An 18,263-nucleotide genomic window follows, 5' to 3' on the forward strand; every position below is an offset into this window, starting at 1 on the left:
AATTTTGTTATCAGCACCTGGTTTTTAACATTTAAGTCATTGAATCCCATAAAAATACTCAAATCATTGTTAACAAATGAAGTGATTCAAATGATTGGAAACTGTCATATAAAAATGATAAATGAACTTGTACTTTTTTCTCATGTCTCTTGGATTCAGAGTAATGAGACAACTTTATGGTGAAGTTATTTTGCAGTTTGGAATTGATGTTTTTGTTGAGCTCTGCTTAGAGAAAAAGTAAAATGTCTGGTAAAATCACAAGAATTTAAAATGAACATTTGTTCACTGAATATATTAACATTTCAACCATGAATCTTGTTTGGATCTCTTGCTATTTACTTTGCCTTTTTATTCTTTATATGAATATTGCTAAATTAGTTTCTCTGCTCACTTCTTTTCAAAATTTAAATCACTCATTTTTAAATGTTTGGAGTTTATCATACTGATTCTTAATGTATTGTAATTAACATGTCTAGTTGAAAACCAAGATAATATTATTCAATGGATTTAATAAATTTTATCTTAAAAATAAAAAACTGTTTTGTCTGCATTTTAAAGGTCATAATATTAAATCTATATTTGACATAAATTCTTGTTTTTTTTTTAAATTTTTTTTTTAACGTTTATTTATTTTTGAGACAGAGACAGAGCATGAACGGGGGAGGGTAGAGAGAGGGAGACACAGAATCTGAAACAGGCTCCAGGCTCTGAGCTGTCAGCACAGAGCCCGACGCGGGGCTTGAACTCACGGACCGCGAGATCATGACCTGAGCCGAAGTCGGCCGCTTAACTGAGCCACCCAGGCACCCCATAAATTCTTATTTTTAACTCGTGGGTTGACTGAGGCAACAAATCATGTACAATATGGGTATATAATGTAATAGGATTTAAAATTTTCTATGTTAAGACTTTTGTCTTTCAGAGGTACTTTTTTTCAATTCATATTTTTTCCCCCAAAGTGGTTAAAAAAGAGAGAACTTTGTTTCAATTTTAGTCAAACGTGTATCTTGCCTTTAGCCTGCTTTTTAACGCTGATTGGTGTATTTCCTAGTTGGCCTTTATTTGGGAACTCTTTGCTTAATAGGTATATGAAAATCTTAGTTAAAATATAACTAACTCAATTATTTGGCTTCTCTGATGTTTTCTGCTTGTATAGTTGTCCCGTGATATTTTTGAATATTTAAATAATCTGGGCACCTGCATGGCTTAGTCGGTTAAGGGTCTGACTTCTCATGGTCCATGGGTTCGAGCCCCGTATCGGGCTCTGTGCTGACAGCTCAGAGCCTGGAGCCTGCTTTGGATTCTGTGTCTCCTTCTCTCTTCTGCCCCTCCCCTGCTCGTGTTGTCTCTATGGGTCTCAAAAATAAATAAATGTTAAAAAAGAAAAAAAAAGAAAAAAGATACAATGGCCATTATCATGATCGACTAGCATGGTTTTCCATGAGAAAATTATTTGAAATCTGGCCACAGATCTGTTACTGTTAGTAATGAGCTTGCCCTGAATGTATTTTGAGTCTTAGAATAATCAGATAATAATATGAAACCATCAGAATAAGCAAGAGTTTGAAAAATAAGAATCCAGATGGTGACCTGTGCAGCTTTTTAGTGCTATTTAAAGTCACACGATCAAGAATATACTAAATTTCACTGAATTTACTGATAAGTGTTGGGAAGCTCCTTCCTTTTATTGTGGTATAAGTACATTTACCATTTAAGTGTACAATTTATTGAAATTAAGTACATTCATGGTGTTGTGCAGTCATCACCACCATCTATCTCTAGAACTTTTTTTTTCTTAATTACCCATTCTGAAAACAGTGCTCCCTGCATCTTTTTATTTTATTTTTTATTTTTTTAAATTTACATCCAAATTAGCGTATAGTGCAACAATGATTTCAGGAGTAGATTCTGTGCCCCTTACCCATTTAGCCCATCCCCCCTCCCACAACCCCTCCTGTAACCCTCAGTTTGTTCTCCATATTTATGAGTCTCTTCTGTTTTGTCCCCCTCCCTGTTTTTATATTATTTTTGCTTCCCTTCCCTTATGTTCATATGTTTTGTCTCTTAAGGTTCTCATATGAGTGAAGTCATATGATATTTGTCTTTGTCTGACTAATTTCTCTTAGCATAATACCCTCCAGGTTCCCTCCACGTAGTTGCAAATGGCAAGATTTCATTCTTTTTGATTGCTGAATAATACTCCATTATATATATATGTGTGTGTGTGTGTGTGTGTGTGTGTGTGTGTGTGTTGTGTATGTGTATATATACCACATCTTTTTTATCCATTCATCCATCGATGGACATTTGGGCTCTTGCCATACTTTGGCTACTGTTGATAGTGCTGCTATAAACATGGGGGTGCATGTGTCCCTTCGAAACATCACACCTGTATTCTGTGGATAAATGCCTAGTAGTGCAATTGCTGGGGCGTAGGGTAGTTCTATTTTTAGTTTTTTGAGGAACCTCCATCCTGTTTTCCAGAGTGGCTGCACCAGCTTGCATTCCCACATCTCTAGAACTTTTTTATCTTTCCAAAGAAACTCTACCTATTAAACAGTAATTCCCCATTCTCCCCTCAGCCCCTAGGAACCACATTTCTACTTCCTGTGTCTATGTGTTTGACTACTCTAGGGACTTAATACAAATGGAATCACAGTATTTGTTCTGACTGGATTATTTCACTTAGAATAATGTCTTCAAGGTTCATCCAGATTGTAGTATGTATCAAAATATCCTTTTAAAGGCTGAATAATATTGTATGTATATACCATAGTGTGTATTCATTCATCTGTTGATGGACACGTGGGTTATGTCATCTTTTGGTTATTGTGAATAATGCTACTATGCACATGAGTGTGCTGGAATCCTCTCAGATTTCACACTTAATGGTGAAAGCATACTTTTAGAAATACACTTGCTCTTTTTGTGGTAAAAATAGTGATATAGTATGTGTAAAATAACATGGTGACAAACTAATGGTCTCAACATACTGTTAGAAATATTTTAGGAAAAGTTATATGCTAAAAGCGTGCTTATGCAGTTTGATTATGGTATCTCAGCACATAGTGTTTTAAGATTGTTTCAGGAATAAAGTGTGTTTAGAACTACTTTTTTGTGAACCACTAAAGGAGAGCTATGTTGAAGATTTATACTCAATGGTAAATTATTTGAACAGTGTTTTATGAAGGAATTGTATAACCGGTGATACTGCAGTGCATTGAATGGAATTTTAAAAAGGAAATTAGGATATGATTGCAATTTATTCACTTCATCATTTATCGGTAAGCAAAAAAAAGTGAAGCCAGAACACCACAGAATATTATAACATATTTTTATTGTCAATTTTATGAAAATAATGCCCTTATAATACAATAGATACAGACTTTTTACAGTATTTCCAAATGAAATGGAAGGGACCATTGAAGGTTGTTGTTTCATGCAGGTTTGTTTCATCTCCTGGCTGTTTCAAATTTGTTGACCATTTCTTTAATAAGTGACCATTAGTAGTATGCTTTGTTAGCACGTATTTTTGAGAAAATTTAATCTGTTCCTTCAAGATAAAAGGAAAATTTTAATAGTAAATGACTACTTTTCCAAAGAAATGTGAGCTGTGGAGAAAGCATTTTGATGCTGAATGTTTGGAAATGCTTCCATCATTGTATAATTTTGTATGTCTGCAAATACTATATCTGCACCTTAAAACAGTTGGAAACAGAAATTTCTTGTTTTAAAGTCACGGTATTAGTCTGGGTTCTCCAGAGAAACAGTACCAAGCCGGGGGGGGGGGGGGGGGCGTGGGGAGAGAGGGAGGGAGGGAGAGAGAGAGTGTGTGTATGTAGAGAAAATGAGAGAGATTGGTTTATAAGGAATTCTGTGACAACGATTTTACAGGCTTGGCAACTCCAAATTCTGCACAAGGTAGGCCCAGGGAAGAGTTCTTGTTGCAGTTCTAGCCCAAAGGCAGTCAGCTGGCAGCATCCCATCTTGCAAGGTCAGTCTTTGTTCTGTTAAGGCTTTCAACTGATTGGATAAGGCCCACCCACATTATGGAGGGTAATCTGTTTTATTCTAAATTTACCAATTTAATATTTATCTCATCTAAAAATGCCTTCACAGAAACACCCAGGATAATATTGGATCACATATATGGGCAATGTGGCCTAGTCAAATTGACACACAAAATCATATCACAGTTTCAGTGGAGTTTGAACCTATTTGTTAAAAATATAAACATGCGGTGTTTCCTGATTAGTTTGTAAAAATAACAGACTAACATCAAGGACCTTTATTAGCCAGATTTTAACACAAGCCTTTGCATATAGGTAAATGAGGTTTAAGAAGGAATTGGGAAGTATAGTCAATAATGAATTTTTTCCATTTAGAACTTTATATCTTTGTGGGATGTTTTTTGTTTCCCCAACTCTGACAATCACTAAACATTAAGTGTTCACAGTTTGGAACCAAGGCTTTTTGATTTATTTGCTATTAAGTATTATACCAAGATTTTAGAAATAATGAAGCATTTAATTCATTGCTCTCACTAAAATTGTTCATATTTTTAAAAAGTAATGGCCCAAAGGCTTTTGTTAAATAAGTTTAAAAAATTATTTAAAACTAACATTTATTTCATTTAAACTTCTTTTTGAAATTTCTATTTTTGTGCATTTCACAATTATGTAATTTAATAGTATAGTGTATATAATTTACAAAGTTACATATGATACAGATATTCACATTTTTTACTAATAGGGGTTTGTAATTTTAAAAAATTAAAGATTTTATCTAGAAGAAAAATAAGTGTAATGTAAAATTTGATGAAGATGATGGTGGGAAGAAGCCTTTGAAGCATTTTGGAAAAATGAAGGGTGATTGTTTTAGCTTCAGACTGTTCCTTTAGGGGGGAATGTTTTTTGTTGAGAGTTACTCAGTTTGAAAGAGAATTCAATTTATAATAGGAAATACTAATACTCCAATTAAGTTCACTGGGCAGTGCATTGTTTTGCTGTTTCCAAGTCTACTTTGGAAGCCACATGATAATGTAAGAGTTGTATGAAAGAATAGAAATAGAGTAGTAATACCAAACTGTGATAGCCAGATGAATTCTGCCTCTGCTGTTTAGATAGAATTTACCTTTACAAGTAGAATTTAAAATGATTTAAGGTAGGGAAAGGGATAAAGGGCGAAGACTTGGAGATGATTCATTTGTAAATAACGAATCTGATTAAACAATCAGTGATTTAGAAAAAGAAGAACTATTAGAGATACAAAAAGGGATGATTTTTGACTATTTTATCAACATAGGTTTTTGATATGGGAGAGGGAGAAAACACCAAGTTTTTAGTCAATTTGGAGATTGGAGTCAATTTGAAGGACAGGAAATGATGATTTCTTAGGCAAGAGGTAGAAAGGAATATTTGAGGATTGAAAGAGCTCTGCAGGATAACATAACTTTGTGATGTGTTGGTATCATGTTTACTGCATTGTAGAACACTTAATGACATCATCATAACCCTATTGAGGTGTGTGATAGGATTCCCATTTTAAGATGGAAAAAGTTCAGAGAGCCTTGGTAACTGCCCAAGGTCAAACGTATGGTAAATGCAGAATTTACCAGGTGTATTTGATTTTGTTTAGCTTCATTGAGTGCTTGCTATGGTGCCAGGCATGGTGCTTATTATGCCTTGGGAGTTTCGAGATGAATAATACATGGTTCTTGACCTCCAGAGTATGGCAAGTGAATAAGATAGTAATTTTTAAGCTTCTGCACAACAAAGGAAATAATAAAACTAAAAGGCAACCTATGGAATAGGAGAAGATATTTGCAAATGATATATCTATCTGATAAGGGGTTAATGTCCAAAATATATTAAAAAGAACTTACACAATACAAAACCAAAAAAAACAAATAATCAGATTAAAAATGGGCAGAGGACCTGAATAGACATTTTCCAAAGAAGACATAACAGATGGCCAGCAGACATGAAAAGATGCTCAACCTCCCTGATCATCAGGGAATGCAAATCAGAGCTGTAGTCACCTCCAGCCTGTCAGAATGGTTAAAAACAACACAGGAAACAGGTGTTGTCGAGGATATGGAGAAAAGGGAACCTGGAACCCTCTTGCACCGTTGGTGGGAATGCAAACTGGTGCAGCCCCTCTGGAAAACAGTATGGAGGTTCTTCAAAAAACTAAAAATAGAACTACCCTCTGATGCAGCAATCACACTACTGGTATTTACCCAAAGAATACAAAAGTACTAATTCAAAGGGATACACGCACCCCAAAGTTTATAGCAGCATTATCTACAATAGCCAAATTATGGAAACAGCCCCTGTCCACTGATTGATAAATGGATAAAGAAGGTGTGTGTGTGTGTGTGTGTGTGTGTGTGTGTGTGTGTGTGTGTATGTATGTATATGTATATATGTATATATACATATATATAAAGAATACATATATACATTTATATAAAGAAGCTATAAAAAAGAATGAAATCTTGCCATTTGCAATGACATGAATGGAGCTATAGAGTATTATTCTAAGTGAAATAAGTCAGAGAAAAATACCATATAATTCACTCATGTGGAATTTAAGAAGCAAAACAAACAAGCAATGGGGAAAGAAGAGAGGCAAACCCAAATTTTTAACTATAGAGAACAAACTGTTAGTTATCAGAAGGGAAGTGGGGGGGGGGCGGAGAATGGGTGAAATAGATGACTAAGGAATGCACTTGTGAGGAGAACCACGTGATGCATGGAAGAGTTAAATGACTATTGTCTACCTGAAACTAATAATTACATTGTGTGTTAACTAGCTGGAATTTAAATAACTTTTAAAAGAGAGTAATTTTTAGGGGAGCCTTGGGGACCCCTAGATCAATATACCACAGTCTGAGAGTTTAGGGCCATTTTCTGGAAGCCACGGTGCCTGAACTAAATCTCAGAGGAGGAATAAGAGTAAATTGTAAAAAAGGTGACCAGGGGAGAGTGTTGCATCCAGAGGAAACCACATGTGTAAAGGCATTCAGACATAAAGCTCTGTGATTTATGCTAAGAAATTTAGCATTCTAAGAAATTTAGCATTTGTAACCTACTTCTATGTAGATCTGAAAGGATGAGGTGAGTGGAGACCAACAGAAAAGCCTCTCTGAATAAATATCAGAAGCTGGTTAAAATATTTGTGGATAAAATTTTAGACTTTTCAATGTGTTTTTACCTTCCCTTTCTAGGATCAGTTCGACAGCTTAGACAAGCATACACAATGGGGAATTGACTTCTTGGAAAGATATGCCAAATTTGTTAAAGAGAGGATAGAAATTGAACAGAACTATGCGAAACAATTGAGGTAAGTTATTTTTTTTCATTTCTCAGAAATGAAGTTATATCTTTAAACGGATAGATCAGTGTAAATTCTGTGGAATTTTAGGGTCATAATTAGATTGAATTAGGTAACCGATTTTTTTAAAAAAATGTTTTTTTTAGCATTTATTTATTTTTGAGAGAAAGAGAGCACAAGCTGGTGAGGGGCAGGGAGAGAGGGAAATACAGAATCAAGCAGGCTCCAGGCTCTGAGACGGCAGTACGGAGCCCAACGCGGGGCTCAAACCCACTAGCCGCAAGATCATGACCTGAGCTGAGGTTGGACGCTTGACCAACTGAGCCACCCAGGTGCCCCATAACCAATTTGTTTTAATCAATTTAATTAAATAATTGGAATTATTTAGGAATATTGGCTAGCTAGATCATGCCGTAGATATTCCAGAAACATGTAAAATGCTAAAATCAGGAAGCAAAATGCCAGGAAAAAGAAATTCCTGAGTAATATGCTTTCCCCTGTAATTTTGCTCTAGTAATCTTTCAAAAGCGTTGAAGATTTCTTCAATTTCTCAGTTCTTCAGAGTTTATAGAACTTGGAAATTGAGTGTGCGGAGCTGAATTTCTGTCAAAAATCAGATAATATATTTCTGATGAAAGTAATGTTGGAGTATGTGTTAGAAGATAATAGTTTTAAAGGGAAAGCTTTAGCCATAAAACAGATGGAATTTATCTTAAGGTTTTGTTCAGGTGGAAAATTGTTGTGAGACTACACCTTGACAAATAGTTTTGGTAGAACTTACTCAATAAAAACGGTGCTTAAAGTCTCAAAGACTAGACCCCAGTATAAGGTTCTAGCCAGCAGGGTTAGGGTTCCTTATGTTGCAAGTGACAGAAAAGTAACCTAAAACAGGCACACGTGACTAAAAAATTTATGTATATTTAGGAGCGCCCGGGTGGCTCAGTCCATTAAACGTCCATCTCTTGGTTTTGGCCCAGGTTATGATCTCATGGTTGGTGAGATTGAGCCCCACTTAGATCTCTGTGTTGACAGTGTGGAGCCTGTTAGCGATTCTTTTTCTCCCTCTCTGCCTCTTACCCCATTATGTCTCCTCTCTCTCTTTCTCTCTCAAAATAAATAAATAAACAAACAAACAAACATTTTTAATTAGAAAAAAAATTCAGGTATATTTTGATTCAGGGATCAAATGTGTCCAGGCACCGTTTCTTGGCTCTGCTTCCCCTTGTTGCTTTTATCTTCAGTTTCCATTCAGTACTATCCTTCCTGCCCCTTTAGCTCTAGATTTCATATCTTCATACCTCCACATTCCAGGGAATGATGGTCTTTTCTGTTGTGCATTTGGGGAAGGAGAGAGGAAGGAAAAGGGAGAAAGAAGAAATTGAAAGAAGGCGGGGGGGGGGGGGGTGGAAGGAAAGCAGAGTGTAAGCTTGTGCCACCTTTTTTCCAGAAACTCCAGTGAAGGTCATCTTTTATCATGCTAAACCTAGTGAGGTTATATGTTTCTCCTGAACAGTTCAGAGGTAGGAATACTCTTAGGTTGACTTATAGCTAGTGAAGGGGGAGGATAGTTACCCTAAAGAAATTTAAGTGGGTGGCAAAAGATTAGGGGATATTTGAGTGATAAACCACATATATCTACTACAGTAGTAGTGGTGTACGTAACTACTGACTGGTTATAGGGATGGAATAGAGTAGTATGATGAATAGATTACTTACAGTATTTTTATAATGATATGCTATTATTATAATGACATTTGCTAACATAGTGGCGTCATGCTAATGTACTGATCCCATTCATTTCCTCTGGTTTTTGTGTTTTGTTGTTGAGAGAGAAACAGAGCATGAGGGGGGAGGGGCAGAGATGGAGACACAGGATTCAAAGCAGACTCTAAACTTTGAGCTGTTAGCACAGAGCCTGTGTGGGGCTTGAACTCACGAGATGTGAGATCATTACCTGTGCTGAAGTTGGACGCTTAACTGACTGAGCCACCCAAGTGCCCCTGTTTTGTTTTGTTTTGTTTTTTTTTAAACAAGGTATTTTCCATATGAAAATATGAACCAGCAAACCTACTAGGATATTAATAAAAATAATGATAATATTTCACCTGTCCAAAAGTTATGATCTGGGAACTTTATCCAGAATCTAGAATTCTTTACCCAAAATCAAGAAGCATTAAGGACCTCTGAGAGGTTAAAATAGCAATAAAAAGTAATCACATGTGAACAATGAAAAATTTCCCTCATTTAATTTTCAATTTGATCTCGTTTCTAGCACAGTAAGTTGTCTGGTTCCCAAGTTTTCCAATGGAAGTGAGGATAAGAAATGTTACAGGCAATGTAGTGATGACAGTTTGAAGTGACAATAAGGGAAGAGTTCAACATACTACAAAAAAACAGATGAAAACAGTGTTTCCAACATAAAAGCACCTTGTCAGTAAGGGAATGATGAAAAATACTATGGAATAAGCAGTTTAAATAAATCACATGTAGCAGGATAAACTTAACAGGCTATTCAGTCCATCAGTGTAAAAAGCAAATTGTAGAACTGAATGTACAGCAAGATCTCCTTCTTTACTCGTGTGTATGTATACAGTTTTGTATAAAAGTTGTATATTTTCTGAAGAAGTCTAGGATACAGTCCAAATTGTTTTATAGTGGTTATCCCTAGGGAATGGGAGTGGGGGATTGGTAGGAAAAGGAAGTTCCATTTTTTATTTAGACTTTTGAAATAGTGAAGTTTTTTCAGTGGTTGTGTATTATTTTTGTAATTTAAAACATTTGTTCTTAAGCAAAGAAGATGACATATTTCAAAAGAAAATTCTGTTACAAATTATAAAATAAAAATTGGTAATTTAGGGGTGCCTGGGTGACTCAATCAGTGAAGCATCCCAACTTCAGCTTAGGTCATGAACTCGTGGTTTGTGAGTTCAAGCCCCATGTTGGGCTCTGTGCTGACAGCCCAGAGCCTGGAGCCTGCTTCAGATTCTGTGTCTCCCTCTCTCTCTGTTCTTTTCCCACACGTGCACGCATGTGTGTGCGTGTTCTCTCTTTCTTTCTCTCTTTCTCTCTTTCTCTCTTTCTTTCTCTCTTTCTCTCTCTCTCCTCCTCTCCCTCTTTCTCTCCCTCTTTCTCTCCCTCTTTCTCTCCCTCCCTCCTTCCCTCTCAAAAATAAACATTAAAAAATTTTTTTTTGAAAATTAGTATTTATAAGGTAGAACTTCAGCAATCTGGATGTCTAGAATAACTGGATTCGGGTTTCAGGAAGGCCAAGGTTTTACTATAGTAATAGGGCTAATCAAATGGCAGATTTGTTAGCCTTTCTGTTTTGTGACTGATAATAACCATTATAATTTTCAATGAAGCAAGGGTGGCTAGAACCCACAATTACATGATATGGAAAATACAATTTTGTAGGAGACAGTAAGCTTTATTACGTATAGATACTCTAGATCAGTGATTTGCATCTTTCTTCTCTACCAGCACACTAAAGAAATTTGGCACATCTCCATCTAATAGTGGCTCTCCAGTGTGATGCTTTTCAACAAAGACAGGATTATTGGAAGGTGTTGAGGAATTCCAGTAAGGTAGAATTGGGAAGAGGCATGTGTAACTTAAACCACTGGCTCCCTTTCCTCTCTCTACATTGAGATTTGCTCCTTTGGCTGAATACTTAGTAAATGATTGAATTATCATTTACATGCTCTTTATAGTATCTGTTTTGTCCAAAGGGAAGAAGTTTGCCTTGTTTATTTCCTCTCTAATGGGAAAAACTCTTTTGCTACCTTTTGAAGCAATTTCTTTTCTAGTGAGGCAGCTTCCCCCCCTCCTAAATAACTATATTCAGAATGTTATACATTTATTTTTTAGATATATTGTAAGATTAAAATTTTTCAGCCTTTCATACCGTTAGTTTATTTTCCTCTTCCCCCTCTTATTTGTCTGTGAGGAGTGACTTACATCCTTTCAAGTTGGAAGGGGGTTAGGAATAGTGTAAGTCTCTAAGGAATTTGGAAGCAAGGTTTGTAGGAACTTGAGGGGCTAGTTGTTATTAGGAAAAGGTGATTTATTACTGTGTAGTAAAACTTTAGTCATGAGACCCTTTACATGTATATTAGTGGGCCCTATGCTTGGAGGATGATTGCTAACATGTAACTTGGGGCATGGAGATAAAAGAAGTTTCCAAAGGAATTTTTATATGTTAAAGGAGACTTACAGGATCTTGGAGGTTGGGATAATGTTAAGCTAAGATTGTGTTTTACCCTTAGCAAAGTATTAACGTTGAGGAAGTTGAGTTCCTAGAGGAAGGTCACTCTGCCTGTCTCAGGGACTTGTCAATAGGCTCTATAAGTTGTAAAGAAGTCTAATTTTTTTCTTTTGCTTTTGTCCTGTACATCAGTTACAGATAATTGAGTCATCTCCATTTTGAGTGATGATATATGGTGACATCAGATTACTTGGTAGAATGTTTTTTTGTTTGCAGGCATAAAAAAATGAAATTGGTCATTCTTTTAATAAACTTACACTATTGTATTTGTATGGCAGAGATTAAAATTTCTTTAGTAAAAAATGAAGCTGTATGTACATGATAGATATATATCATTTTTTTCTAGTAAAGATAATTACAGTATTAAGTTCCATCATAGAGATTGTTCTATGAAATTGTATTCCTCTACTTCCACAGACCATTCCTTTTTGGTTCAGATATGGCAGTGTGGTATACTGGAAGAGAAATAGATTGGACGACAGAAGCTTAACAGCTACTCTTACTTTAACTAGAACAGAAATCTCTCCCAATTCCTTTTGATCTTGTGTTGTGTACCAATGCCAAGCCTGGCCTACATAACTGGTCCTCCTAGAGCTGAGTGGATATAAGTTGAAGAATAAATAATTGAATGATCTATATGTTTCAATTTAGTTTAGAAATTAGGATCTCTGCTCATATGCTGAAACTTTGACAAAGTACTGCTTTCTATCCATACTAGAGTTTTTGTTATGTACATCATTGTGATGAAGTTGTTCTACTAAGAGCTGTCCTAAATATTTAGGGTAGGCTTAGGTATAGAATAATCCAAATAAAACCGGTTTTTATTTTATATTTAGTCTTAACTTTCTCATGCCTCTTCATCACTGTTCTTTGTCACTCTGTTTAGTCTCAGAAGAACCTAGGAAGCTCATCTTAGTACTGTTTTGATGAAAGTAGAGATTACGTTTATTCTTTGGTTGGCCATTGTTTAACTCTCTACTGCTTTGGTCTCTTTTGTGTTTTTGATCAACTGTTGAATACAGTAAAGTGGCATCTGGCTAGAGGCAGGAGGAACTATTGCCCATATTTTGGGGTTTAGATGAACTTTCTTCATAGAATTCAATCCTGTGGAAATTCTTTTATTCCTTTCAATCCCCACTGAGCCTGCCCAGGTTAAAAAAAAAAAAAAAATATATATATATATATACACACACACACACACACACACACACACACACACACACACACACACACACATACATACACACACATATAGGTGCCTGTATGAGATGATTTATTGGCTACATAATTGTGCTTATTTAAAAAAAATTTTTGTTTTAATGTTTATTTTTGAGAGAGAGACAGAGCATGAGCAGGGTAGGGGCAGAGAGGGCAGGAGACAGAGAAACAATCCAAAGCAGGCTCCAGGCTCTGAGCTGTCAGCGCAGAGCCGAATGCGGGACTTGAACTCAAGAACCGTGAGATCGTGATCCCAGCTGAAGTCGGATACGTAACTGACTGAGCCACCCATGCGCCCCACTGTGCCTCTTAATTCTAGAATGTCATCACCTACTAAAATGTAAAACTTGACAGAAGAGAGAGATTTTTGTTTGTTCTGTGTACTGCTTATTTCCTAGCTTCTAGAACAGTGCCTGGCACAGAGCAAGCCTTTGTTTTTGGTATTTACTGAACACTTATATAGCATTTATTTTGTTAGCACTATTCTATTGCTGTTGTACGTACTCATAGGTTTTATTTTCATAAAAACCCAGTGAGATTTCAGTTATTATTTTAAAGATAGGAAACTGAGTTACAGAGAGGTGAATAGTTAGTTGGCTTCAAAGTAGCTGCAGAGTCAGGGCTGTAGATGGTATATTATGCTGCTTCAGCATAGAGAGAATGAATAATTCTCTATTGAGGAGTTTTTTTTTTTCCTATCACCAGTGCCTAGTACCACTGAAACATCTTTGGGTCTCAGTGGTACTCTGAGACAGTAAAGACAATAATAAATTATCTGGAAACTGTATAACATAGTTTTTACAACTAACATATCTATTTATAATGTAATAGTTACAGAAATTTGATTAAAATGTAAATTAAATTGTGTACTTCATAAGTTTAGGTCTAGTTGTATGTTTTCCATAAAAATAAGAACAGATTCAAAAAAAAAAGGTTAACACCTTAGAAGTCCTTCTTTTAAGAAAATGTTTTTTTCATTATGGAAAGTAAAAAAAACCAAAAAACAAAACCTGTCAAGAAGCTCTGTTTATTTTCATTTCCTTTGCAAGAATATTTTTCAGTGTTTTTTAAACCTCATGTAGAAAGTGATTTTTTTAATTAAGAGAACTTAAGACAAATACTTTTTTTTAGTTTATTTATCTTAGAGAAATTGAATGAGTGGGGGAGCGGCAGAGAGAGAGAGGGGGACAGAGGATCAGAAGCAGCTCTGTGCTGAGAGCAGAGAACCCAATAGGCCTTGAACTCCTGAAGAACCCTGAGATCATGACCCGAGCCACAGTCGGAGGCTTAACCGACTGAGCCACTCAGGCATCCCTAAGATAAATCCTTTTTACTTGTTATGATTCCCATAATCTATTATAAATTGTAGTTAGGGGTAGCATAAGGTTACTTTAGTTCTCTCTGATTCTTGCCTTTAATATTTTCCTTAACTGTGTTAATTCTTTTCTCCTGATGACTTAGAGAGCAAACACCATAGCAGTTGGAGAGCCTTTTCTTTAATGTCATGTAACTATATTTTCTTGATATGTTTGGATTGGACTTCATGTAGTTATCATTGGCATATTTTAGTTTTTTGATATTTTATTTTTTGATTATTGTCGCTCTTCTCTTATCCTACCTTGTTCTTTTAATGAGCCATAGAGGTCTGTTTTTGTCTCATTTCATTTTGTTATACCTAAAATGTTGCTGCCTGCTTCCAGCCCCCCAACTTAATTATCCACCAAACTACTAACCTACATTTTTAACAACTGGATTGAGTGTCATTTTCAGTTTATATATGCTGCTGCCTCATTTAATCTTCACAAGAGTTTGATGATCTGTGAAAACCTTTGTAATTTTAAGTTCTTTATTTTCCTATAGCAAGCATCCAACAGTGAACTGTTGAGGAATGATTCAATCAATGTGGAATGATTCATTTTACAACTAAAGAAACTCAGGCTCATCACCTTAATGAGAATCACAATCCCTGTTCTTGATTTTTGTATTAAAGTGTTTTAGGTGTTTTTGTTTTGATTAAATGATGAAGCAGAACCTAACAAAAGTTTTGAAACACAAAAGTCTTAGGATAGAAAGTTCAAAACAGTTGTATTGAATATTTTAATAGTAAGCTTTCTAATGAAAAGGATTTAAAGACCTTATTGTTTAAAGAACTAAAAAAAGTAAGTTGGTTGTTAATGGTGTTGGCTGTCTAGATCACTTCATTAATCTCTTGGCTCTTTCATAATGCCTTGAATAATTTCATTTCCAAATTACCTTTTGTGCCATTTGAATTATGTAGCAGTGATTAAAATGAGGTAAAATTTTTATTTCATTATCCTGTTTGTATCAAATATAGGTAAATCAGACATTTAACTGCTCATTTGAATCTAGACTATGCAGGTGTTACTATAGTTGTCTTTTAAGAATCTGATATTTAGAAGGGAAACAGAAGAGCAGAACAGAATTTCTTTGAAAAGTGTAATACTTAAATCTTTGGTGGCAGGCTCCTCCTTCCTCAGTCTAAATTGAAAAAATAAAGTAATTTTTCTTTCTTTTCTATCTTGAACATCCCTGAAAATATTCTTCTGAAAGATCTGCAGTTGCCTATAATCCATTATTATGCCTAAAGAGCAGTGAATTGTTGCATATATTCTTTGGGTATAAACTATAAAGCTGAGGCTAGTATAGCCCCATTCACATTTTAGGTACTGTGTACCCTTGATATGCTAAAAGATAAAGCAAAAGTAGAAACTGGCATTAAAGAAATGAGAATAGATACTAAGGTAAACCTTTCACATCTTTGAAGCTTGATTGTTTCCCTATGCCTTTCATAAATAGGTCCTTTTATTTCTTCTAGTCATTTATGTATTTCATCATCTGTCATTGGTTGAGGTGTAAAAAATGAGAATGAAGCATGTCCCTTTAAAAAATATATATATAATATGCAGAATTTGTTGTAATATCACTTGTAGTAATCCCCCCTTTTTTTATTTTTTAAAAAAGTTTATTTATTTTTGAGAGAGAGTGAGCGAGCAGGGGAGAGGCAGAGAGAGAGGGAGAGAGAGAATGTCAAGTAGGCTCCATGCTGTCAGCACAGAGCCCTATGTGGGGCTCAAACTCACAAACCATGAGATCATGACCTGAGCTGAAACCAAGAGTCAGATGCTTAACTAACTGAGCCACCCAGGTGCCCCCCCCCACTGTTTTTTTTACATTTAATTTTTTAAATTGTGGTAAAAATGTAGTTAACATATGATTTGCCATCTTACTCATTTTAAGTGTACATTTGAACTGCATTAAGTGTATTCATATCATTATGCATCCAATCTCTAGAACTTAATTCATCTTGAAAAATTAAATTCTATACCTGTTAAACAACTCCCCATTTTACCCTTCTCACAGCCCCTGCAGTTCTACTTTCTGTTTCTATGAATTTGACTACTCTAGGAACCTCATAAGTAAAATCATATTTGCTTTTTTTGTGACTGGCTTATTTCACTTACCATAATGTAAGGGTTATACATGTTGGGGCATGTTTAGAATTTTCTTCCTTTTTAAGGCTGAATAGTATTCCATTGTATGTATGTATGTATGTATGTATGTATGTGTGCGTGTGTGTGTATACACACACATATATATATATATATACACACACACACACACCACATTTTGTTTATCTGTTTATCTGTTAATGGACATTTGGCTTACCTTTTGGCTATGATGAATAATGATGCTATGAACAGGTGTGTATAAATATTTTTTTGAGTCCCTGGTTTCAATTCTTTTGAGTTATATACCTAGAATAGGAATTGCTGGATCATATGGTAAATCTGTGTTTAATTTTTTGAAGAACTACCATAATGTTTTTCTCAGTGGCTGTGAGCTGTTTTACATTCCCACCAGCAGAGCCCAAAGGTTCTAACACTTAAAATTTAATATTTAACACTTAAAATGTTCTTGCCAACACTTAAAATTTCTCTGCTTTTATTCTTAAGAGTAGCCATCCTAATGGGTGTCACAGATCTGCTTGTGGTTCTGATTTGCATTTCCCTAATGATTAGTGATTTTGAGTATTTTTTCTTACGCTTGAGGGACATTTGTTTATCTTTGGAGAAATGGTATTCGAGTTCTTTGTCCCAATTTTTAAATCAAATTATTACTTTTTTTTTGTTACTGAGTTTTAGGTGTTCAAATACATTTTCTGTATTTTAACCCCTTATCAGATATATGAGTTGCAAATTCTTTCTCCCATTCTGTTGGTTGTGGCTTTGGATGCACAAGTTTTACATTTTGATGTACAAGTTATTTGTTCTTTAATTGCCTGTGCTTTTGGTGTCATACCCAAGAAATCATTACCAAATCCAGTGTCATGAAGCTTTCCCCTTATTTTTTCTTAAAAGAGTTTTGTAGTGTTAGCTCCTGCTTTTAGGTCTTTGATCCGTTTTGAGTTAATCTTTTTATATGGTGGAAGGTAAGGGTATACAACTTCATTTTGTCTGTGGGTATCTTTTATGCTTAATTTTACACTGTATAAGGAAAGATTCATGTTTGTAAGTGATGGAAAACCCAGTTTGAATGATGAGTATAATGAGAAATTTATTGAATTATTTATTGATACCTTTTATTGATTTTACTTTTTAATTGAGTTCAAGAAGAGGTTGAATAGTCAAGTTGCTGGAAGGCCTGGAAAGTAGTTAGGTCACAGGGGTAAAAAGGTATCTGAAACACATTCAGAGAGCCCTTTGTTCTCTTCTTTTTCTCCAAAAAAATTTTTTTTTTGTTTTTGTTTTTGGCTTCTTTTGGTGGGTTGCCTCCATTCTTTCAGTCAGACTGGCTTTCTCTGTATAGCAGGAAATACACTCACCAGCAGTGCTAGTTTTATGTCTCAGATATTCAGCTCTCATACTGGCCTCAAGGTCCCAAGACCTTGGGAAATTCTAGGAAGAAAACTCTTTGGCTCAGTGAGATTCAGTTTCTATCTCTGGATCACTTAATTCAGGCCCATAAATAGGGCCATTTCAATTAATCTGGCAGCTCCCAAGCATGTTAACTGTTAGATTGCGGGGAGAAGGGGCAGTTAAGAGGGATGCTGATCAGTCTCGGTATCTAATACTATGCTTCTGCCAGAAGAAATAATATGAGTTGTATCCCGTTTTACAATAAATATGATATTGGTCTCCTGTTAAATAAGGATTGGAACTCAGCTTCTCATTGGAAGGTGGTTGAAAATGTATAGAGGTGATTTTCAGCCTTTAAAAATCTTTGGGATATCTTATACTCTGTCATTTACCTGTAATATGTAGTTTTAATAAAAGTGAATTAAAATTTCGAGACATTATTTGAAATATTCTATAATTTTCCCTAAAACCAAAAATAAAAACATGAAAATGGATAAAAAAGATTAAAATTGGGAATTTAAATTTAAGTAGTGTGATTATATTTAATATTACATATATCATTAACA

General features: G+C 35.2%; 1 protein-coding gene across 4 annotated transcripts in view; it reads left to right on the forward strand.

Moving 5' to 3' along the window:
* FNBP1L (formin binding protein 1 like) overlaps nt 1-18,263 on the forward strand; it is a 124,219-nt gene that overhangs the window by 55,529 nt on the left and 50,427 nt on the right. For 3 of the 4 annotated variants that reach the window (XM_023258915.2, XM_023258912.2, XM_006934916.5), the window contains exon 2: nt 7,232-7,347. The exons of the other annotated variant lie outside the window; for it this stretch is intronic. In XM_023258915.2, coding sequence (XP_023114683.1) covers nt 7,232-7,347 — 116 coding nt within the window. The remainder of the gene's footprint in view (nt 1-7,231; nt 7,348-18,263) is intronic. 4 annotated transcript variants of the gene reach the window in all.

This window comes from Felis catus, chromosome C1, assembly GCF_018350175.1.
Source record: "Felis catus isolate Fca126 chromosome C1, F.catus_Fca126_mat1.0, whole genome shotgun sequence".
NCBI lineage: Eukaryota > Metazoa > Chordata > Mammalia > Carnivora > Felidae > Felis > Felis catus.